Source organism: Heteronotia binoei, chromosome 1 (genome assembly GCF_032191835.1).
Source record: "Heteronotia binoei isolate CCM8104 ecotype False Entrance Well chromosome 1, APGP_CSIRO_Hbin_v1, whole genome shotgun sequence".
In the NCBI taxonomy this organism is placed as follows: domain Eukaryota; kingdom Metazoa; phylum Chordata; class Lepidosauria; order Squamata; family Gekkonidae; genus Heteronotia; species Heteronotia binoei.
In genome coordinates, this window is record NC_083223.1 from 153,252,226 (window position 1) to 153,275,099 (window position 22,874).

A 22,874-nucleotide genomic window follows, 5' to 3' on the forward strand; every position below is an offset into this window, starting at 1 on the left:
TAATGCAGTTACAGTCCATTTTCAATGCACTTTCAAACTGGATTTTGCCAGTTCACACAGTAAAATCCAGTTGGAAAGTGCATTGAAAGTGGATTGAAACTGCATTATTTAGCATGTGTTATCCCAGCCATAATGTAAGCTAGGCTGAAGGAAAAAACAGGCCCTACAATGGCAAGTAAGTGTAGCTGAAGTAACAAACACAATCCAGGTGCAACAAGATGTCTACATATCTGATGGATCAAGACTTAATTATCCCTTTCTACCTTCACATGAGAAGGTAGACCTATAAGAGATGGAAATTTCTGATGGACAGGTCAGAGCTATTTTTGCTTAAGGATCCCTAAGATATCATTGTTTTGAACAAGAAATGAATGTATGGTCTCTTTTTCCATTCCACCACCATTGGTCCATGGGCTACCAGTGACTGGACCACTGTCAGATTATTTCCAGTATATTGAGCTGGATTATAAAAAAACATCTGCACAAGTGGACAAACAGAATGAGGATGCAATAGGAAGAGTTACAGTGTGAGACAGGTTTATTGAGAATTAAAATAATGTTTCATAAAAACGGCAGTGATTACTTACAACTCCTCATTTCATATGATGTAAGTGGTAGATTAAACTTTATTCCCATATAAATTCATATGTGTTGTATGATATATATACATAAATTACATACATATTAATATAAGTTTTTTCTAAATTTTATTGTAATGTGATCAGGGTGAAAAGAAGAAATGATGCCAGATAAGAATCCCCATTTTCAATGACCTGTTAAAAGATCTGAACTTTAGAACTTGATTTGAAAGACGTCTTCAGGGAAAGCCAGGCTGGACTTTGTCAGATGTTCATAGTCAAGTTGATAAACTTGAGAAAAAGAAAGAAAGAGACCAAATGTTACAATGGATAAACCCAATTCATCCCTGCTCTGGGGTGAAGACTGAAGACTTTTCATATTCTGACAGTGCGTTGTGATCACACAGTCTATGCTCTTTAACAACAGTTAGTTCTGCACAAAAGTTCAAAAATGAAGGATAAGCAGAAGCAGTGATATTGGTTATTATCAGGAGTTCAAGTTATATTAGATAGGGCTGTAAGGTTATGAGGTACAACCCACTTCCCTGTTTCCATAAACAAGAAAATTCCTGTTGATCATAGTGGCATTGTATTATACCTATGGATTATTGATGGTACATCCAGGAGCAGTTACTGCCTGCCCTCAACTGCACAGCATCAATGATGGCACAGAGGGTTGCCATAGATGCAGGGCCAGCTCTTCCACTAGGCAAATTAGGCATTTGCCTAGGGTGGTGGGCCGGGGGTGTATGCCAAATTAGGTGCCACCCATGCAGCTTACTTTTTAAAAGCATTTTTTTAAAAAATTCCAAGCCTGTTGGACTTCTTCACATCGAGTGGTGTGGAGCCATCTTGAGTGGGGCCAGCTGGTCGCAGCAGGCAGCAGTGGAAGTGTCTGAGCAGCTGTGGCCACCCGCAAAGGACTCATTCTAAGCAAGGTCAGCTCCAGCTTCCGTCCTCCATCTAACTCCGGCCCTGGCTGTTCAGTCTGCACCAGCACCAGAAGTGCCTCCTGTGCAGCCATAGGCTCTCTCACTCTCTCCTGAGTCAGTAGAACAAAAAGCAAGGAGGCAGCAGGGCCGTGCATGTGTGTGTGAGAGTGTGTGTGGAGTGGAAGAGGAGAGGCATGGCACTACTCGTGAATAGATGGCAGGCATGGCACTGCTTGCGAGTAGGTGACCGTGCCTTGTGTGTGTTTGTGGAGAGTGAGGGATGTGACTCGCAAGGAGGCCGCAAGACCATGTGTGTGGATTGCAAGAGGCACGGCACTTTCTCCCCCCCACCATTTGCTGCCCTGGAGACTCAGGCTGGCTTCCCTCTGCTGAGGGGGGGCACAAGAAATTACCCTGGGAAGCTAACTACATGCATAGTTACTTCAAAGTAAGTCCTATTCAGTTCAGTATCATCTACACTCTCAAGCAGGCCCAGGATTTCACCTGTATAAGGCTCTTAAGCATGTTTACTCAGGGCAACTGTACTGTGCGGCAGCTTCCCAGAGCCCAGCTTGCTGGCTGGGGGTGGGGGTGGAGCTGCACTGCCTAGGGCGTCAGAAGGCCTAGGGCTGGCCCTGCATAGATGGACTTGCAGTTCAAAATTAACATCCCAACTTCCAGGTTTAATTTTTGTTGTTCCTGAACAAATAATGCCCAAAAAATCTGAAATGAAAGGAAATCTTCCAAAATAACAGGCAACTTGTGAACCCTTGGGGGGGGGTCACTTATTTTTAGTGAAGATAAAGAAGTCCAGTCTCTCTTCACCTATTCAGAAGTATATTTGAATTAGCTCCAATTTATTTACTGAGTTACAACTGTATAAATTAATGTGATTTCAAACAATTTAAATGATTAGGTGAGGCTTACAGAAGATGACCCATTGGGCACACTTTTGCAAGAACACTAGCTGGTGGTCACATTTGTCTGGCTTTCCAGACAGCAGACTTTACTATCTGCTGTGGTATGGTCAATCTGCCACCTCTGCTTCCTATCCACTTCTACCAAGATTCTCATTTTGACCTAAGCAAGTGCTAAAGGGTCAGAAGTACTGGGTTTGTCCAAAACTACTGCAAAATTCAAGGTATAGCCAAAAGCCTCTTTACCTCTGAATAAACAGTGATAGGGGTTTTGGCAGAAAGCTGAAACAAAGTTAGTTATTTCATAGTTGTCAGTTCATAGTTCAGACCTTTATTGGCATAAGAGCAATAATGATTCACAATCAAAAGTAGGTACAAAGGCCTGAAATATAGTAAGAACAATACATAAACAATCAATTAAAATAGCAGCCAACAATACTTATCAAAAGTAGACACCCAGCAATTAAAATACAGTAGTCTGCCTAGATTTAATTTTATAGGCTTCTACTAAGAAGTTCACAACACATGTAGTAATATGGGGATTAACATCTTCTAAAAGGTAGAATAGAATTTTCCTTTTAGTAAATACATTGTGTTGGAGATATTCAGCTAAAAATTGTCTACATTGTGAGGCCAGGAGAGGGCATTCTAAAATAATATGGGATATAGAATCAAGGACTCCTAATTCACATGGGCATAATCTATTTTGGAGAGGTATCTGTCTAAACCTACCATAGAGAACTGTTGATGGGAAGGCATTTAAATGTGCCAAAGTAAAAGTCCGACGATGGAATGGGGAGTCTAAAGTAAAAAAATAATGGAGTATCTTCCCATGTCTTTGGGGTATACCTAGATTGGCTGCAGAGCAAACAGGGGAATGTGAGGGGAACACTTTTTGGTATTCGTGATCCATAAATCTTAGTTGGATTGTTCTTAAGATATATAATTCGTCACATAAGAAAAGAGTGTCCTCCTCAATACCAAGTTTTTGTAGTTTGTGGGTAAATATAAAGAGCCAAGTAATGCTATGCCTGTCTTTCATCAGGTAGTATAATAAACTTCCTGAATCCGTTCTGAAATGAATTTTTAACCAGAATTTAAAAGCCATAATCCAGGCTCCGGTTTCTAGAAGGTGTAAACCTAGCTCTGCACAAATGGATGAGTAGGGGACAATTTGGGAGCACCTAAAATCTGACGGCAGAATGTTGATTGCACATTCTCCACACAGGAACTAAAGGCTCCAATCCACAAAGGTATTCCATATAGCAACAGAGGGAGGATTTTAGCATTGCAAATTTTCAGAGCTGCTGGAATGAACTGGTTACCTCCTAAGAAATAGAACTTTTTAATTTGCACCAGAGAACATCTTACTAGATTTACAGTTCTATTACGATGCGTTGGCCATCTAAGGTTGTAGTTAAAGGTAATTCTCAAATACTTGTAAGCCTTCACTTGTTCAATTTCTTCTGTACCAATGCACCATTTACATAGGTGCCAGCTCTTTGAAAAAACAGGATTTTTGATTTTTCATAATTAATTACCAGTCGATTCAACCTACAGTATTGATGAAAGGCTTTCAAGTATTTTTGGAGGCCAATTCTGGTACGTGAAAGAATAACAGTGTCATCAGCGTATAGCAGTAAAGGCACTGCAAATTGTTCTAAGAAGGGAGGGTGGCCATTCACAATGGACATATGTTGGTTCAAATAATTCAGAAACAGATTAAAGAGATAAGGGGCAAGAACACAGCCCTGTTTTACTCCCTTAGCAAATGGGAAACTGGAAGAGAGCTGACCATAAGGGGATGCTTCAATAACACCTGAGGTAGCATCATGGGACTTCCAGTTGAGCATTTGAGGGAGGCAGACGTGCAGCTCCACAGCTCCGTAATGATAACTCTATGATAAGCCTCTTTTAATTTTAAATTTTTGTTTTAACCCTGAGGATTTTACCTTTTCCATCTTAACTCTCTCAACTGTAAGCAGAGTTTTTGAGGAATGCAAACCTCCCCTGCTTAACTGGATAATTGGTTGGCATCCTCACCGTCTCTGACTCTGAAAGGCTACCAAGTGGAAGCTTTGCTTACTTAGGAACTTACCACTACTATTTCCCCACAGTTGCCCTGCAAGCTTTTCTTTTTAATAACAGTTATTTCAAATCTGAGGGAAATGTTGACTCTCCCCACACTCTGTCACTTTGGGGGCATTACCCCTCTGGGCAGAATTTGTCAGGCCAATTTATTACACTGGAGAACAAACCTTTTTGATAATGTTCACCCATTTGCATCAGTAGTAAAATGTGCCCATAAAATGTGAACTGGGGGAAGTGCAACATATAAAAGAGAAGCAAGGAATCATCAAACTGAGAATGCTACGCTCAAATATGTATTCTTTACAGCAGGAGTAGCCAAACTTGCTTAATGTAAGAGCCACATAGAATAAACATTAGCTGTTTGAGAGCTGCAAGACATGAATATCAGATTTTGAGAGCCACAAGGAAGAAAGGAAGGCAAATAGATGGGGAAAGAGGTGGAAAGAAAGCAACTTTAAATGCATTTGCTGGTTGGCTTGGCTTGGGAAAATGATTTAAAGAGACAAATGCCATATCCAAGCTGGCCAACAGAGCAGTGGAGGCTTTGAAAGTCACACAATATGTGTGAAAGAGCCACATGTGGCTCCCAAAGCACAGTTTGGCCACCCCTGCTTTACAGATTGTTTAAGTACATGTTGAGTTTATGCTTTTTTATACTCACATCGCTGATATTCAGATTGATGAAGTCTCTGCTTTTTGTGCTTAAGGCTTGAAATACCCCTATAAAGGAAAGCTAGAATGTGACAAAAGGCTTCTACCCTAATTTCGTTTATGCCCAGATGCCCAGGATCTGTTGCAGTAAATGTCAGACACATGTAGAATGGTGACTTTTATTAGCAAGTTGAGACTTGAGCAGTCTCAGTTGGAAACAACAGAGATGTTTGTGCCAGCTTGTATTTGACATCACCACTCATAACATAACTAATTGATAGAAATAAGGGTGACATTTGAACATTCACTGAAATAATGTGATTGGGGGGGGGGGTGCAGTTTGTTGGTGATTCTTTTGACATTAACCTCCAGGCTTCTTCAGATCTCAAAAACTGCAAATAACTTAAATAAACTTTTGAAACTGACTGTAAAAACTCCATAAGATACCTTTCTACAAAGTATGTAGTTGAAACTTGAATCACATTGCCAGACTGCCAAAAATAAGCATACTTAGTTTCAAATGAAGGTATGACATATGACAGTAACTATGCAATCCTAAACAGAGTTACCATTCACTAGAATTAGAAGGATTGCACTCTTTAAGATTGCACTATACATCTCATAACTGCAGAACATTTAGCAACAGAGTGAACACTTATGGACAAAGTCAAGGCAATCAGCAACACAGAATTAACACACATTATCTATCATGTGCTAATGGGTGAAAAAAAGTCATCAAATTCATGAAGGCTCTGTGAAAGGATACTCACGGCATGCATTTTCTAGACGAATTAGACAGTTTAAGAAGTCATCAAATTCAATCTGGTATTGGTCATCAGAGTATCTAAGAACCATCAGCTGAAGCAGGTAATTATTGAGCTGAAAACCTTAACAAAACACAAATATGAGCTTCCTCAGCAACTTTATGCTTCTGCTACTCTTCTAGCCAGTATCTTTATGCTTTATGCAGTCCACAGAAATGAAGTTATGCAAAAAAAAAAAAAAATGTGTATTCTGAGACAAATACAGAATCTGGCAATCAGAAAAAGTTGGTTTTCATTTTAAAAAATAAATATCTAGCCGTTGTGGATTATTGGAATTAGATTGCATCAATGTCATTTAACCTTTTAAAAAGAGACCCTTTACATTAGGGGTGGCCAATGGTAGCTCGCCAGATGTTTTTTTGCCTACAACTCCCATCAGCCCCAGCCATTGGCCATGCTGGCTGGGGCTGATGGGAGTTGTAGGCAAAAAACATCTGGAGAGCTACCGTTGGCCACCCCTGCTTTATATGATGCCCAGTCATCCCCCATATATGTTCTACCTTCCACAATTATGGCTTCCTCCATTCCCTTTGATCCTTGAGCTTGGCCAGGAAGTCCTGGCCAAAATTCTCCATTGAAATCATAATTCTTGAAAGCAGAAAATCTTATGCAAAATAGATCTATACAATGTATTCTAAGCAAAGACTATGTAAAGGGAAAATATTGTCACTCTGAAGTGGCAAGGCTACTTAAAACTGTGTGTCAAAATTATCTACTTTTAGGAAGGGGGGAATAAGGCCTGGCCTTGGGTATTGCGACCTAGTTCAAATGTTATATGTACAACTGCCCTTGTAGTTTCCTGGGCCTGAACTGCAAACTTTTCATTACAGGTAGGGGCCATGGGTCAGTGGTAAAGCATCTGCTTTTCATGCAGAAGATCCCAGGTTCAATCCCCAGCGTCTCTAGTTAATTGGTGCCTGAGGCTCTGGACAGCCACTGCCAGTCTGAGTAGACATATGGACTTTGATGAACCAAGAGTCTGATTCAGTGTAATGCAGCTTAATGAGATCACCACAATGATGCTTCTTCACACTACTGACTCTTGACACAAAAATTTGGGGTGGGGGGATTTCCACGGACAGAAAAGATTTCTATCCCCTGAGCACAACTCTCCGCCCTCCCCCCCATTATGCCATAGTCCAAATAAATTCCCCCAGTGCTGCTTCTGGGTGAAAGAGGACCCCAGAATTGGCAGGGGTGTCAGAGATCTGCCACAGGAGAAGAGATTTGTAAAAAAATTGTTCCATCTCCATCCACAAAATCCTCTATGGGATCCAAACCTCTGGTTCTTAGGTAGGACTTGGGAACAGAGTTTAGAGTGGGTCAAACCAGCCCCATGGTTATTAGAAGTCTAGAGGCGGGACCCAGAAGTTTCTTGCAAACCAGAGTGCAGATAGGTTTACTAGATCAGAAATATCTGACAAATGTAGGGGAGGAGTTCAGCAATTTTTGTTAGAAGCAGAGGCACAGCATAATGCAAAAGCTTTCTGTTCCCATACAGCTTCCTGCTCTGAAAAACAGCTCAGAAAGGAACTGGCCCTGTCTGTTGCTTGGTTGGCAGCTGATCCTAGTGCAAAAAGATGCTTTTCTTTCTGGTTGGTTGGCAACCCTCACTAACAGTAAATAATTTTTTAAAATCATCATGCTTGCAGTAAGCAGACCATGTCATTGACTAGCTGTTAGCAGAAACTGCCAATTGGCATATCACCACCAACCCATGTCAATGCGGTTTGTAGAACTGGCAGCATCCACTCATTTCACATGAGCCAGATGACCTACTTATCTCAAGTTAGAAACCACCATAGCCTGGTAAAAGATGCAGCCAGATGCATCAAGCCCAGCTGTCATGAAGACTGGATCTTATTAAGGCAACCCTGGAAGGCTACAGCAGCTCACTCATCACTGGTGCCCCCCAACTCTTTCTGAAGGCACCCCTGTCTTTGCACCTTTCCTGGCCTTAGGCAACAACCTTGGGTCACCAAGTGCCAAGGCTCAGCCTTGAGAAAAAAATAAACAAAATCTAGTTCTGTACCTGCTGCTTTTAAAGCAAGACGAAGTTCATAGGAAGACATGGTGCCAGAATGATCAGAATCAAAATGAAGGAAGACACCCTGAGAGGAAAAAAAAATTAGACTGTTCAGCAAACAACACACACACACATACTATGAAGCATTTGGACCATTTTATTTTCTAGGTGTCTTTTTTCCAGAAAGTTTTACAAAAATCAGATAAAGAACTGCTTTGTATTAGGATTATTCTTTCTTTCTTTCATTCTTTCTTTACTTACTTACTTACTTACTTACTTACTTACTTACTTACTTATTTATTTATTTATTTATTTATATTTTGACTTATATCCCGCCCTTCCCACCGAAGTGGCTTTAATTGTATTAGTTTATACATATAGGTGGCTGGATACTGGGAACAACTAAAAGGGTTGACTTCTTCATGCTCTGTTTGTGACCTTCCCATTTGGCTGGTTCCTGCTGGAAACAGGATGCTGGAGTAAAGGTAGACCTGATGCAGAAAAAACAGTTCTTGGGTCAAAGCCTGCAGATCCATTCCATTTCTCACCGTCCACCAGTCCAACTTTCAAGTGCAATCGGCAACGTAATCCTACCTGGGAAGGAAAGCGTGGTGCCGGGGGTTCCGCGGCAGGCAGACGGACTGCTAACGGACCCGTGGAGTGAGTTTGGTGAGATGGGCCTTCTGGAGGATGCGGAGGCGGTGGCCTCGATTGAGCTGCAACTGGGCGGAGCTAGGTGCCGGGTAGAGCGACCAGCGAGTGAGACCTGCGAGTGCTGAGGCTGAGGCGCTGCCCTAGGCTGCATTTCAGCTTGTGCGGAGCCGAGTAGCGAGTGGAGCGGCTGGTGAGCGGAATACAATACAAGCGGCAACTGAGGAAAGGAGTGGTCGAAGACCTTGAGCTGTTTGGTAGTACCATAAGCCGGCAGAAGGGAGCTGGTGGGAACTACCTGGGGCCACTGGACATCAAACACCGCACAGCCAGGCAGAGTAAGGGTCTCAGACTGATCAACCTTGTGTGATTGGGAGTCACGAGAGGGTTCACCCCCCTCTCGGGACTGCCAGGTTGCACCGGAGGTATTGTTAGAGACCCCTGGACCCTGATATGTATCATCTTATGCTTGGATGTGGGACTGCTGCTCCACATACTACAACCGCCGCGTTTTTGAAGCAACCGGGCTCTGCACTGTATGCACTTTATATCTTTACCCAACCAGCACTTTACTTACCCAGCACTTATTCCGTACTATGCTCAAACCAGAAGACCTTGCATGGACTAGCACATTAGTACTTTCCTTGTAACCTCCTATATCCATTTTTAGGCTCTGCTAAATTTAGTGTAAATTTTAATCAATTAACTCGTTGGATTAACTGTTTGTATTAATTGGATCTGATTTGTTTTGTGGTAAATTAATTGGGAGTATTATTGGGGGGGATTATATTCAATTTTACCATTAGATTAGATTATATATATTTTACCAATTGATATAAGGGAATTATGGGGTGGGCTTAATTGGGTTGATTGAGAACGGGGATCGATGGGGCAGAGCGAATTAGGGGGCTAATTAAGGACAGTGTTTTAGATACTAGTGGTGGCAGCTACGTTAACATCTATCACCACCAGTGGGAGATGACTGGTCTAGGGATTCCAGTGCTCCTGGGGAGGGGGAGGTATGGCGGTGGGAACAGACAGCAATATAAGGGAAGTGGGCGGAGACCTGTTAGTGCTCGGCCTCCTTCCAGTCTGTGTCCCATCCCGAGGGTGACAGGTAGTAGGGTCAGGTCAGACCCGCCTCCGTCATTGGTGTTATGCAATGCCAGGTCCATTAATAATAAGACCTCTGTCCTTCGAGAGTTTTTACTCAAACAGGACATGGACCTGGCTTGAGTAACCGAAACCTGGGTATGAGAGGGTGATACTGTAGCCCTCTCACAAGCAGCTCCCCCGGGCTATTCGGTCTTTCACCAATTGCGGAATAGCGGGTGGGGGGGAGGAGTGGCACTGTTCATATGAGAGGCTTACTCCTTTAGGGCGCTCCCAGCTCCAAGGATCGAGGGTATTGAACGTGCCGGTCTGGCGTGGGAGGCTGGAGAGGGTTTGGCGATTTGGCTGGTGTACCGTTCACCTAGCGCACCGGCCAACGCCTTACCATCCCTGCTTGAGGCGGTGGCAGGCTGGGCGTTGGAGCACCCAAGGCTGGTGATCCTGGGTGACTTCAACGTCCATGCAGATGACCCGGTCTCTAGTCAGGCGATGGACCTAGTGTCATCCATGGTGACACTAGGACTCTCTCAATTTGTAACATCCCCCACGCACCAGCCAGGCACATGTTAGACTTGTTCTTTGTGGCCGGGGTTGTGGTGGACGATATAACTATAGAAGCTGTGCCATGGTCGGACCACCGCACCCTTAAGGCTCATATGAACGCTCCACCCCAAACCTACTTAGGCGGCGAGCCTATTTTGGCTTGCCCGCGGAGCCAAATGGACCCGGAATGGATCCAAATGGCTCTTCGGGATCCCTGGCCCTCTGGCGATTCCTTGGAGGCCCTGGTCGAGGTCTGGCATAGCCGACTCTCCAGGGCTATTGAAGAGCTCGCACCTCGATGCCCTCTGCGACCCCGGACTAGGCTGGCGCCGTGGTATACCCCGGAACTACGCCAGCTGAAACAAGGCCTCAGACAGCTAGAGAGACAATGGTGGCGTACTCGAGACGAAACGATTAGAACATCTTATAGGGAATTTAGGAGATCCTATGAGATGGCAGTCAAGGCCACAAAGAAAACGTACTTTGTGGCTAAGATTGCATCTGCAAATTCGTGCCCGGCACAATTATTTAGGATAATTCGAACGCTCACTACATTGCCATAGGGCAAACCAAATGTTAAGGAATTAGAGAGAGGCTATGAGGCTTTTGCAAAATATTTTGCAGACAAAGTCCAATCGCTTCGCCGCGACTGCCCTGCCATATTGGATTCAGTATGTAAACTCGAGGCTCCGTGCCTGCCTTCCAGTTTGATCTTGGATCATTTCGACCCGCTCAGCTTGGAGGAAGTTGACAGAGTCCTCTCTGCTGCACGTGCAACAACTTGTGATCTTGACCCGTGTCCCTCCTGGCTAATTAAAGTTTGCCTGGAGGAGCTAAGATGTCCTATACGGGACATCATAAATAGATCTCTTTCAGAGGTTACATCAGACCTGACTGAATTGGCACACTACCAGCCAGTTTCAAATGTGCCCTTTTGGGGCAAAGTTATTGAGAGGGCTGTTGTGTTGCAGCTGCAGAGTTTTCTGGAGGACGCTTCCACCTTAGATCCATTCCAGTCCGGCTTCCGCCTGGGACATGGGACAGAGACAGTCTTGGTCGCTCTCGTGGATGATCTCCGGAGACATCTGGATCGAGGTGGCATGGCGGTTTTGCTGCTGTTAGACCTATCGGCTGCGTTCGATATGGTTGATCACCGGCTGCTGGCCCGCCACCTCGCCGACGCAGGGATTCAGGGGTCAGCTTTACAGTGGCTTTCCTCTTTCCTTGAGGGTCGGGGACAAAGGGTGGTAATTGGGGGAGAGCTGTCCCAGAGACACTCACTTAATTGTGGGGTGCCACAGGGAGCAGTTCTCTCTCCAATGCTATTTAACATCTTTATGTGCCCCCTTGCCCAGATTGCCCGGAGATATGGGCTGGGTTGTCATCAGTATGCTGATGACACCCAGTTCTCTCTATTGATGGGTGACCGGACTGGCAATGCCCCGGAAAATCTGAACCTGGCACTGCAAGCCATGGCAGACTGGATTAAGCTGAGTGGGTTGAAACTGAATCCACCGAAGACAGAGGTCCTTTGCCTAGGTCGCGGCGGTTTAGGGAATGGGGTCTCTCTCCCAGTTTTTGACGGGGCACAACTGGTAGCAGTGCACAGAGTTAAGAGCTTGGGAGTTCTACTGGAGCCTTCCTTGACAATGGAGGCCCAGATAGCAGCTACTGCCAAGTCCGCCTTTTTTCACCTTAGATGGGCGAGGCAGTTGGCCCCCTTCCTGGAGCGTGGCGACCTGGCAACAGTGATCCACACATCGGTCACGTCGAGGTTAGACTACTGTAATGCCCTCTACATGGGGCTGCCCCTGTACCGAACCCAGAAACTGCAGCTAGTGCAAAATGCAGCAGCCAGGCTGCTATTGGGACTGCCTCAGTGGGAACATGTGCAGTCTGGGCTGCGGGAGTTGCACTGGCTGCAAATTGTTTATCGGGTTCGTTACAAGGTGCTGGTCATTACCTTTAAAGCCCTATATGGTCGAGGACCTGCCTGCCTTAGGGACCGCCTCTCTCCATATGTTCCCCAGAGAGCACTGCAATCAAGCTCAAAAAATCTTCTCGAAATCCCTGGGCCAAAAGAAACCAAATTAAAAACTACCAGAGAACAGGCGTTCTCTACAAAGGCCCCCCAATGGTGGAATCAACTGCCGGAAGAGGTGCGGGCCTACAGGATCTTAACCAGTTCCGTAGGGCCTGCAAAACTGCCCTCTTCCAGCTAGCTTTTTAAGACAGAACTCCTGATAATATCAATAACACCGAGCCATCTTATACATAATTTGATTGTACCATAATGTCATACTGTTTTATTGGTTTTACTGTTTAAATTATTAATTATATTATATACTGTTTTATTGTATCGTGGTTTTACCATGTCTTGTTAGCCGCCCTGAGCCTGCCTAGGCGGGGAGGGCGGGGTATAAATAAAAGTTTATTATTATTATTTAATTAAGTATTTGATTTTATTAGTTTTAGAGATGCATGTCTCACTGAAGCAAGCAAGAATTCCACCTCTGCAAGGGAGAGCAGAGTAGAGAACACCTTTAGTTTGCCTTTGGAATCAATGGGACTTTTCCAGCACAGTTTAAGGTTTGCTACTTAAAGTTCATTGACAGGAAGCCACACTCAGTTCTCTCCTGAAAAGTGGTTGCTATTCAAACATAATTTTTTTCATAAGCAGAACTATCCTTGGAAACCCTTGGGCTTGACCCATTCTCTCTTCTTTCTCCTCTCCTCACATGAAGCTCTAAAACCAGACTTCTTGATTTGTGGTGGCAGAAAGTGTCATCAGGACACAGGCAACTTATGGTAATACCATAAACCCCATAGTGGTTTTAAGGCACGAGACAATGGAGATGGCCCATTGACCACCTCTGTGTAGCAATCCTAGACTTCCTTGGTGGTTTCCCAAGCAAGTACTAATCAGGGCTCATCCTGCTTCTGAGATCTGACAAGATCTTGTTGCTTGGGCCATTCAGGTCCGGGCAGGTCACATCAGGTTCTGGTTTGTAACAAACCATAATTTATCATTGACCAAACCATGGTTTCTTTCTTGCCTACAGATTCATAATTTAAACCAGGTTTAAATCTTAAATGGTTTGGAGACAAGGAAACTGCAGTCTTAAACACCAGTGATCTAGTTGGTTCTGGAGCAGGAGAAGCAGTAGTAATAGTAGTTAGTAGCAAGCCAGTGCATCCCAGTAGGCCAGGTAATCCGCTGCCTAGGTAGTCTGCTGCCTAAGGCACTGCCTGGCCTCAGGGGTGGCCAGAAGGCACCCCTTCCCCACCTTACATGCTCTCCACTGCTCCTGGTGCCTCTTCCCCACTCCCACCATGCTCACCCTTGCTGCCCACCTCTCGGCCACCCTCTCCGCCTTGCCACCTAAATGTGGGTGGGCGGCAATGGGGAAGAGGCACCAGTGGCAGTGGAGCAATGGAAGTGTGTGCTTGGAGCCAGACTCCAAGCTCCTCCAAGCACATGCATGCAGCCCACCGCTCGCTGCCTCCCCCCCGCAGTCTTCCTGGTTCTGTGCTTGCAGTGGAAGCACAGCCCTGGGAATGCTGAGTGGGGGCAGCACAGCAGTTGGTGCGCTCAGAGGTGCTACACCGCTTGCTGCCACTGCACTTGCTCTTGCAGCTGCAGACACAGGGCAGGGGTGGGGGTCCAGGGGCTTAGGGCACTAGAAACCATGGCACTGGCCCTGTTTAGTAGTCAGCCCTTCTACCGCTGAAAGGAAGAGAACTGAAAGATGGTTCTGTGTTTGCTGATGAAAAGCAGTACTGAGGTCAAGAGAAAAAGTCAGTGACCCATCAATGGAAACCTATTTGTGTGACCACTAATGAGGAAGTAGATGCCTTCAGGGGTCACTCAACTCTCGCAAAATTCTGAGAACATATCCAAGTGCTCCTTGACACATAGCCTCACATGCTTCTGCACTGTTAAGTGGCCATGGTATTTCAAATCTCATTTGCTGGTTGAAGTACCAGAGATAAGCAAAAGAAACACTTAGCAAGAGTGTTTTCTCTGCTTCAGGAGCCAGCAGTTTCAATTTGTACTAACAGAAATATTTTCTGCTCAGGATTTATTTTGTTTGGCCTCCTCCTATCGAACATTTCTGATGTTTCTTGTCTTGGCCACAGTTTCTTACCCTAGGAAAAATGTTAATATTCTCTGTAAACTATTGTGGTTTGGGTTACAGAAAACAAAGAATGCTTCCTAGAAAGAATTAGTTTCTTTAGAACATACATATTAATGTGTTGTGCTATGCTTTTTAAAAAACATGACTGCTCTAAAGCTGTTTCTGAAATAGCATAGCATAAGAAAACAAAGATGGGAGCATATTAACTTACAATCCACTTCTTCAGTTTGTCCCAGAAAACTTTGAACTCATTGAATTCCAGTTTTCCATTGCCACTAGACTGATACAATTCCTGTTAAGGAATAATTAAGTAACACACTATATACAGCCTAAACATATCATTTTATGACCCAGTGCCACTCTAGGTGCTATGGTAGGATGGCAGTGCTGCCTCTGCAATGGCTAATACAAATCCATGGGGCCAGCCCATGAGCTCCCCTTGTAGTGTGTTTTCACCCCTTTATTACAGGAGGAGAGTGGCATAGGATTAAGGCTAGATTCCCAAATACAGGACTGATGAATAGCTCTCTGGATAAAACATGAGTTGGGACCCTTCGGTGGGGCTGACCTGCAAGGTCATAAGCCCCCACATTTGCTCTTGCTGCTAGTTTTCAAAGGACTTGCTGCTAGTGTACTTAACTGGAGGAGAAAAAGAATGTCAGGCCTCCTATTTCTCTTCACATGTGTCAAGAAGAGCAGGAGAGTGAACCAAGGTCACACAATGGTGACAGGGATTCTTCTATGCTAGCCTTTTTTCTGGGGGAATGTGGCAAAGCTCAGGCCTTTTCTTTTCCTCAGGGAATGTGATGGAACTAAGGCTGCCAAGTTCCCAGGCAGGGTTCTCCCGCTTTGGAGGTCCCCTATCTGCCAGCCGGCAGTGGGCCTACAGGGGGATCCCCTCCCGACATTGCCAATGTGATGACGTCACTCGCAAGTGCCAGCCACTCTAGGAGCTTCTGGGAAAACTGTATGGCTCCCCTGGATGCTCTAGCAATTTGGGAGGAAAACTCTATGGTACTATAGACATCACTTGCAAAGACATTAAGATGTTGGCACCTGTTTAGTCTTCTTCTAACACATATATGTTTGCTATTGATTGTATATTTGGGTTGGGAAAGCACAGACTTCATATCAGTTTGCCCTCTTAGTAACTACTTGAAAGGATACATCCATTAGAGAAATGATGTTTCTACATGAAAGGAGAGTTATTTTCTTGAATTTGATGTTCTTTGCTGCAAAGGAATCATCATCGCCATAATAAATAAAAAGACAATTCAGGCTAACCAGGACTAGGCTAGCCTTACCTGCTCACTTTTGTAATATCTATGTAGAGCCCCCCTCCCCCCACCCAAGTGTAAATATCTGGAATCTCCCTGGGCATGGCAGATTTTTTTGGTGGTGCCATGAAATACGAGGACCACAGAGAACCACAGAGGATGTGTGGCTGCTCTGTGCATACTTTGCCTGGCTAGTGGGATCATCACACAAAGGCCAAATTGGTATTACGTTTACAGATCATCACCTAAGTTGCAACTGAATCCCCTGGTTGATATCCATGTATTCAGGACATTTTCCTGATTAAATTGTGAAGCTTTGGATTTTTTCCCCCACTCTGATGCTATGTTAATTGCATGAACTGCAACCTTGGTAGCACTTACTTTTTTCTAACACAGCATTGAGAACATATTCAAGTTCTTCAGCACTTATCTCCATATCCTACAGGTGAAGAAATGAATGCAGCTTTCATATTTATGTGTTCCGTGATATCTACTTTTCATTATTTATGTTTTTAAAACATTTCTACTTTTCCCCCTTTTCCGATTGTCTCTAGGTGACCAACAATCATTAAAAGGTAATAATATTTATTTTTTAAAAATAAAATAAATAAAAAATAAGAACATAAGAGAAGCCAAGGCTTTTTTGGTAGAAAAAGTCCTACAGGAACTCATTTCCATATTAGGCCACAGCCCCTGATGTCACCATTGTTTCACACAGGGTTTTTGGTAGGAAAAGCCCAGCAGGAACTCATTTCCATACTAGGCCACATACCCTGATGCCAAGCCAGTATTCCTGCATTCCTGTGCGTTCCTGCTTAAAAAAAAAGCCCTGAAAGAAGCCATGTTGGATCAGGCCAATGGCCCATCCAGTCCAACACTCTGTGTCACATAGTGGCCAAAAAAAACCCCAGGTGCCATCCCGAAGTCCATCAGTGGGGCCAGAACAATAGAAGCCCTCCCATTGTGCCCCCCACCCAGAACCAAGAATACAGAGCATCACTGCGTCAGACAGAGAGTTCCAACAATACTCTGTGGCTAATAGCTACTAATGAACCTCTGCTTGAAGCTGTCTATGCTTGCAGCCGCCACCACCTCCTGTGGTAGTGAATTCCACATGTTAATCACCCTTTGGATGAAGAAGTACTTCCTTTTATCAGTTCTAACCTGACTGCTCAGCAATTTGATTGAATGTCCACAAGTTCTCATATTGTGAGAAAGGGAGAAAGGTACTACTTTCTCTACATTCTCAATCCCATGCATAATCTTGTAAACCTCTATCATGTCACTCCTCAGCTGACGTTTCTCCAAGCTAAAGATCTCCAAGCGTTTTAACCTTTCTTCATAGGGAAGGTATTCCAATCCTTTAATCATTCTAGTTGCCCTTTTCTGGACCTTTTCCAGTGCTATAATATCTTTTTTTGAGGTAGGGTGACCAGAATTGTACACAGTATTCCAAATGAGGCCGCACCATTGATTTATACAGGGGCATTATGATACTGGCTGATTGGTTTTCAATTTGCTTCCTAATGAACTCCTAGCTACTAATGAACCTCTGCTTGAAGCTGTCTATGCTTGCAGCCGCCACCACCTCCTGTGGTAGTGAATTCCACATGTTAATCACCCTTTGGATGAAGAAGTACTTCCTTTTATCAGTTCTAACCTGACTGCTCAGCAATTTGATTGAATGTCCACAAGTTCTCATATTGTGAGAAAGGGAGAAAGGTACTACTTTCTCTACATTCTCAATCCCATGCATAATCTTGTAAACCTCTATCATGTCACTCCTCAGCTGACGTTTCTCCAAGCTAAAGATCTCCAAGCGTTTTAACCTTTCTTCATAGGGAAGGTATTCCAATCCTTTAATCATTCTAGTTGCCCTTTTCTGGACCTTTTCCAGTGCTATAATATCTTTTTTTGAGGTAGGGTGACCAGAATTGTACACAGTATTCCAAATGAGGCCGCACCATTGATTTATACAGGGGCATTATGATACTGGCTGATTGGTTTTCAATTTGCTTCCTAATAATTCTCAGCATAGTGTTGGCCTTTTTTATTGCAGTCACACACTGTCTCAACATTTTCAGTGAGTTATCCACTACGACCCCAAGATCTCTCTCTTGGTCAGTCTCCGCCAGTTCACAACCCATCAACCTGTATTTATAATTAGGATTTTTGTCCCCAGTGTGCATTACATTGCACTTGGTCATGTTGAACCTCATTTGCCATATTTATACCCACTCGCCCAGCCTCGACAGATCCCTTTGGAGTGCCTCAGAATCCTCTCTGGTTCTCTATGCTAGGGATCATGGTGCATGAATAGACAACCTCACCTAATTCTCCATAAGGGATAGAGGCTGCAATAATGAGCAGGATTCGGTGAGATTGACTAGAAAAGCTGGGTAGGTTCAGCTCACTATCGCCAGCTGAACACCAAATAAAAATATGATGCAACCAGGAATGGCCATGCCTGTAAAAACAAGGATCTCATGACATCTAGGGTTTCAGTATTATACTGCAGGTAACTAAGAAGATACCCACATTTCCATTTTCATCTATACTGATGAATCAGAGATATTTTTTTTCCAAACACATAAGCCTCAATCTTCAGATTGTCATATGGAACAATAATTTGTAAGCATACTGCTGAAAGAGACTTTGTGCCATGAACAGATGGTTGGCATGTCAACTTCAGCAGTGCTAATCCTGTGGATGTGGGAGAGATTTACAGGGTGGTACAGGGATTTAGTGGTAGCACTCATTGTATGAAGAGTGAATGTGCATACAATCCCATTCTAGGAAGAAGCACCACGCATTGAACTATGGGGACTGCCTGGTTATGAGTTTGTTATGATATATGTAGTGTGTCTATCATGTTTGCGTAGATGTGTACCATTTTCGCACACAGCTTACCTCGCAGTCACAATCCTGTTCCCTCCGCAGCGTCTGTCAGATTTGCCACCATCTGTACCAGTGTTACAGGAAGTGCTGCGGCTTTTGCGTAGCAAACGTAAACTGGGTTTTAGTGGTTTATGTTTGCTACGCAAAAGCTGCGGCGCTTCCTGTAACTTCAGCACAGATGGTGGGAAATCCGACCAGACGCTGCGGAGGGAACAGGATTGTGACTGCAAGGTAAGCTGTGTGCGAAAACGGTCGTGGACTGCATTTACCAAGTGATGTAAATATAAGAGCAACTGAATTGCACTTACTAGTCTTCTGAAGTTCTGCTTAGGTTGTGTTTTGCTTTTAGTTTGTTTGTAAGTAATTACCTGTCCTGCAATCTGTTCAAACAATGCTCGGAACTGTCTCTCTTCTTCAGTTTCTTCTGGTGTTGGTGTTGGTTTAGGAAGCTAAAATGACCCAAAAATAGTTAATGGAGAGAGAAACCCCCCAGCATTTGCATGCACAGATTCAGTTGTGGTTTGACAGCCATTCTTTTTCATTGGTATTTACATTAACATAGACCCTTTTCAAATCTTCGTATTGGGTATGAAATTTATAGGAAAGGGGTGGCAGTGGCAGGCCTCGTCCCACACACATTACATCTAATATCAGAGCAGAGGTCTCTCTCTTTGACTAACAACCATGAAAAACTGAGGTCCAAGTGCACAGACAACCCTACATATGAATATATGTAGCCTCTGTTCTGACCTTCTATTATAGGTTTGCCAACCTCCAGGTAGAGCCTTGAGACATCCAGGAAGTACCACTGACCTCCAGATAACACAGATCATTTCTCCTGGAGGAAAAGGCTGCTTTGGAGAGTGAACTCTATGGCATTATAACAAGCTGAGCTCCTTTACCTCCCTGGGCTCCACCTCCAAAACCTCCAAGAATTTACCAACCTAGAGGTGGCAAACTATTCCATTATAGGGTTGCCAAGTCCAATTCAAGAAATATCTGGGGACTTTGGGGGTGGAGCCAGGATACTTTGGGGGTGGAGCCAGGAGACATTGGGGCAGAGCCAGGAAAAAGGGTGTGACAAGCATAATTGAACTCCAAGGGAGTTCTGGCCATCACATTTAAAGGGACAGCACACCTTTTAAAATGTCTTCCTTCCGTAGGAAAAAAATGGATGGGGCACCTTCTTTTGGGGCACACAGAATTGGAGCCCCTGGTATAGTATCTAGTGCTATACTGAAAATTTGGTGCCTCTACCTCAAAAAACAGCTCCCCCACAGCCCCTGAAACCTCCAGATCAATTCCCCATTATACCCTATGAGAATCGATCTCCACATAGGGAATAATGAAGTGCTCAGCAGACGTTTCCCTCCCCCCCCCCTTTCTGGTGACTCTGACGTGAGGGATTGGCCTCTCTACTCATGAGTTGCTGCCAACTTCTTCAAAGTAACACAGACACACCATCCCAAGAGGAAGCCTTTCAATCGGAGACAGAAGCCTCCGGAGGTGGAAAGGCACATGATCCTCTGGGGGCAGGGCTTCCACCCGCTGGGACAAGGCCTGGCTACTGTCAGAGGATGGGGGCTAGGAAACTAGCCCCCTTGACACTGTGGAAGCCCCCTTGACACTGTGCTGTATTGGCAGCTGGGAACCACACAAGTCTGTTTCTATGTGAAAAACATCATAGTCTTACTTAATCTTAGTAAAATACATGCTAATTTTCCACTGATAAATTTAATTTTGGAGACATACCTCTGGTAGATCTATGTCAACATTTCCATCCATTTCCCTATGAGAAATAAAGAGTAAAAGCAAAGGGGGGGAAGTATCCTGATGAGATGAATACCTTTAGAATCTTGTAAGACAAGACAGAATTCAGACCTAGTTAAGGGTGCCTAAGGCCGATTCTTAGATTACATAAAATATGGTTACAGCTTCATGGCACCCTGTTCCAGTGTATGAAAAAATGTATCAATCAAGTGGGAACACTTAAGAAAAGCTATGGTGAAAAGCAGAAGGTAGAAGAGAGTGGTGATGTTAACCTGGTTATTCTTATAAAATCTCTAAACTCTCAGGTGGTTTCTATATTCTTACATTATTAGGGAAGCAGAGAATGGAAGAACAATGTTGAGCTTGCTTATGTCATACTGAATTAGTTGGGGCTGAAGTGGACTGAAGTCAATAGTAAGTAAATAGACCCAGCTTGGTCTGGATCGAGTTCAGCTTCAATTCTATACCCATTCACACAGTTAAATGTCACTGAAAACATCTGAATTAAGTATATGGATTTGGGCAAAACTGTTTTAGGAATCAAACTACTCATTTGGGAGGAAATGCTGAATCAAAAGTTGGAAGGGGGTTCCTTTTACAACCAAAAATGTGCCTCCTTGTCCTTACTAGTCCATAACTGCTGTGTGGACCTTGTGATTCTAAAAAAATTGATGAAAAGTTAATACCAATGATTCAATCTTTCATAATGTTCATCTCTCCCAGAACACAAACAAAAAGAGAGTACAGGCAGAGAAGTAAACGGGAATGCATCAGTGAGAGGAAGAACATTCTTTTCACATGCTTCAATCTCAGTTTCTCTTTCCAAATTGTTAAGAAGTTCAAAAGAGAAGCGGAAAGACAATGGAAGGTAGTAAACCAGAAAACACTTGTCAGAGGACCTAAATCCAGCTATGAGACTACAGATGCTAACTTCTACCACATATTTTAGTGAAAGACACATGCATTCTTGTGTTTTGAAAATGCTCTTCCAGTCCAGATATTCCACATGGTAATACTTACTTAGTAACAGCTTTCTTCTCAGAAAATATTCTCAGGCAGAAATCAGCCTCCTGATGTGGCTCAAATGTAGTTGGAACAATAACGTAGTCCCCAGGTGGCAGCTTGAATCGGTCAGAGACTTCCCGTAAGTTTATATACGTTTTGCTCCTGGCTTTGGATGAGTGGTAGCGGAAAAAATCTTTAGTCATGTGTTCATCATTACTAGGGCTCTGTAACAAGATTTCAAATGAACCCATTTGTCATTTGTTAGAGATTCAAAATCTATGCAATCCCAACTCACTTCTCATTCCAACCATTATTTATGAATTTCCATACATTTACTTAGTGTTTGTTTGTACAAAAAAGTACTGGTGGTGCTCATATATAAGACTGCATCCCTCAGGACTTGGGAGAACTCCCCCTCCCAATGGTGCTGGTACTCAAAAAAGGCCCTGTGTGTACCTTAAGTGTAGCAAAATGAATACCAGACACAAAGTCCAAAGGTGTATAAAGGAAGATTCCATATGTATAATGTCATTTGTTTTGGTTTTTATTTTTACTTCAGCATTGTTGCTGATATTCTTTTAGTGCTCATGAAGTAGGGTCCTTTGTGAAAAATGTAGTAGTGAAAATGATACATACCACAATTTTATTGAATATGAACTTGAAATTTTTTTTATACCAGTACTTATCAAGTCAACTTCTTCTGAATGACCATTACAGAAGACATGCTATTGTTTGAAAACCAAACTGATCAAACTATATTCACCTGTTGTCATTTGGCAGTTTGTGTCTATAATGTAAGTATATTTTACCTGATACCTTCACTATATTGTTGTTAATTCTCGTGATCAATGAAAGCCTTTGGTATAACTGTCTAAAGAATCCTCATTTTTCCTGATTATTAATTTGTTTGTTTTTCACTTTCTCCTTCTCCTTTTCATTACCCATATTAGGTCCTACATGTCAGATTCCACATGTTCAAGTGGCCATTTTCAGACACATGCACCATTATCATGAGGAAATATGGCATTTGAGATTGAAGAAGTTGTTAAAGACACTGTTTTGGAGGTATACCAGTCCTGCTCAAGAACCACAGTAGCATAGTGACTAAGAACATAACCAGAGGAAGGTGGTAGAATATTTATACAGTAGAATATCAAGCTGGTCTTGAGCTCTGGGTTTTGTTTTGTTTTGTAAATAGCTGTGGGAGGCTCTGATTTGTCCTGGGTCTTGAATTTACTCCCTTCTCAGACTTCCAACAGCAGTCCTTCCCCTGATATTTCCCTATGGGAAAACATTTGAATCACCAGTGGCCTGTATCTCACCATCCTTCCTCCAGCTGAAGGAGTCTTCTTCTCACTTAAGAAGTTCTTTTGCTGCACATCTTCCCCTGTGATGCAAGGGGGCTATTGGAGGCTGGGAAAATAGTATGCATATACATCTCTGTGTGTGGTGGCGGGGA

At 43.6% G+C, this 22,874-nt stretch overlaps 1 protein-coding gene across 1 annotated transcript in view; it reads right to left on the reverse strand.

Annotated features, from left to right (window-relative positions):
* Window positions 1-524: 524 nt before the first annotated feature.
* The window catches only part of CAPN9 (calpain 9), a 54,987-nt gene continuing 32,637 nt past the window's right edge, over window positions 525-22,874 (reverse strand). Inside the window, exons 11-20 of the mRNA XM_060242772.1 lie at window positions 21,431-21,639; window positions 20,393-20,429; window positions 19,009-19,089; window positions 16,124-16,181; window positions 15,633-15,697; window positions 14,677-14,745; window positions 8,026-8,104; window positions 5,940-6,056; window positions 5,180-5,238; window positions 525-869 (exon numbers count right to left, since the gene is read on the reverse strand). Coding sequence (XP_060098755.1) covers window positions 843-869; window positions 5,180-5,238; window positions 5,940-6,056; window positions 8,026-8,104; window positions 14,677-14,745; window positions 15,633-15,697; window positions 16,124-16,181; window positions 19,009-19,089; window positions 20,393-20,429; window positions 21,431-21,639 — 801 coding nt within the window. The 3' untranslated portion in view covers window positions 525-842. The remainder of the gene's footprint in view (window positions 870-5,179; window positions 5,239-5,939; window positions 6,057-8,025; window positions 8,105-14,676; window positions 14,746-15,632; window positions 15,698-16,123; window positions 16,182-19,008; window positions 19,090-20,392; window positions 20,430-21,430; window positions 21,640-22,874) is intronic.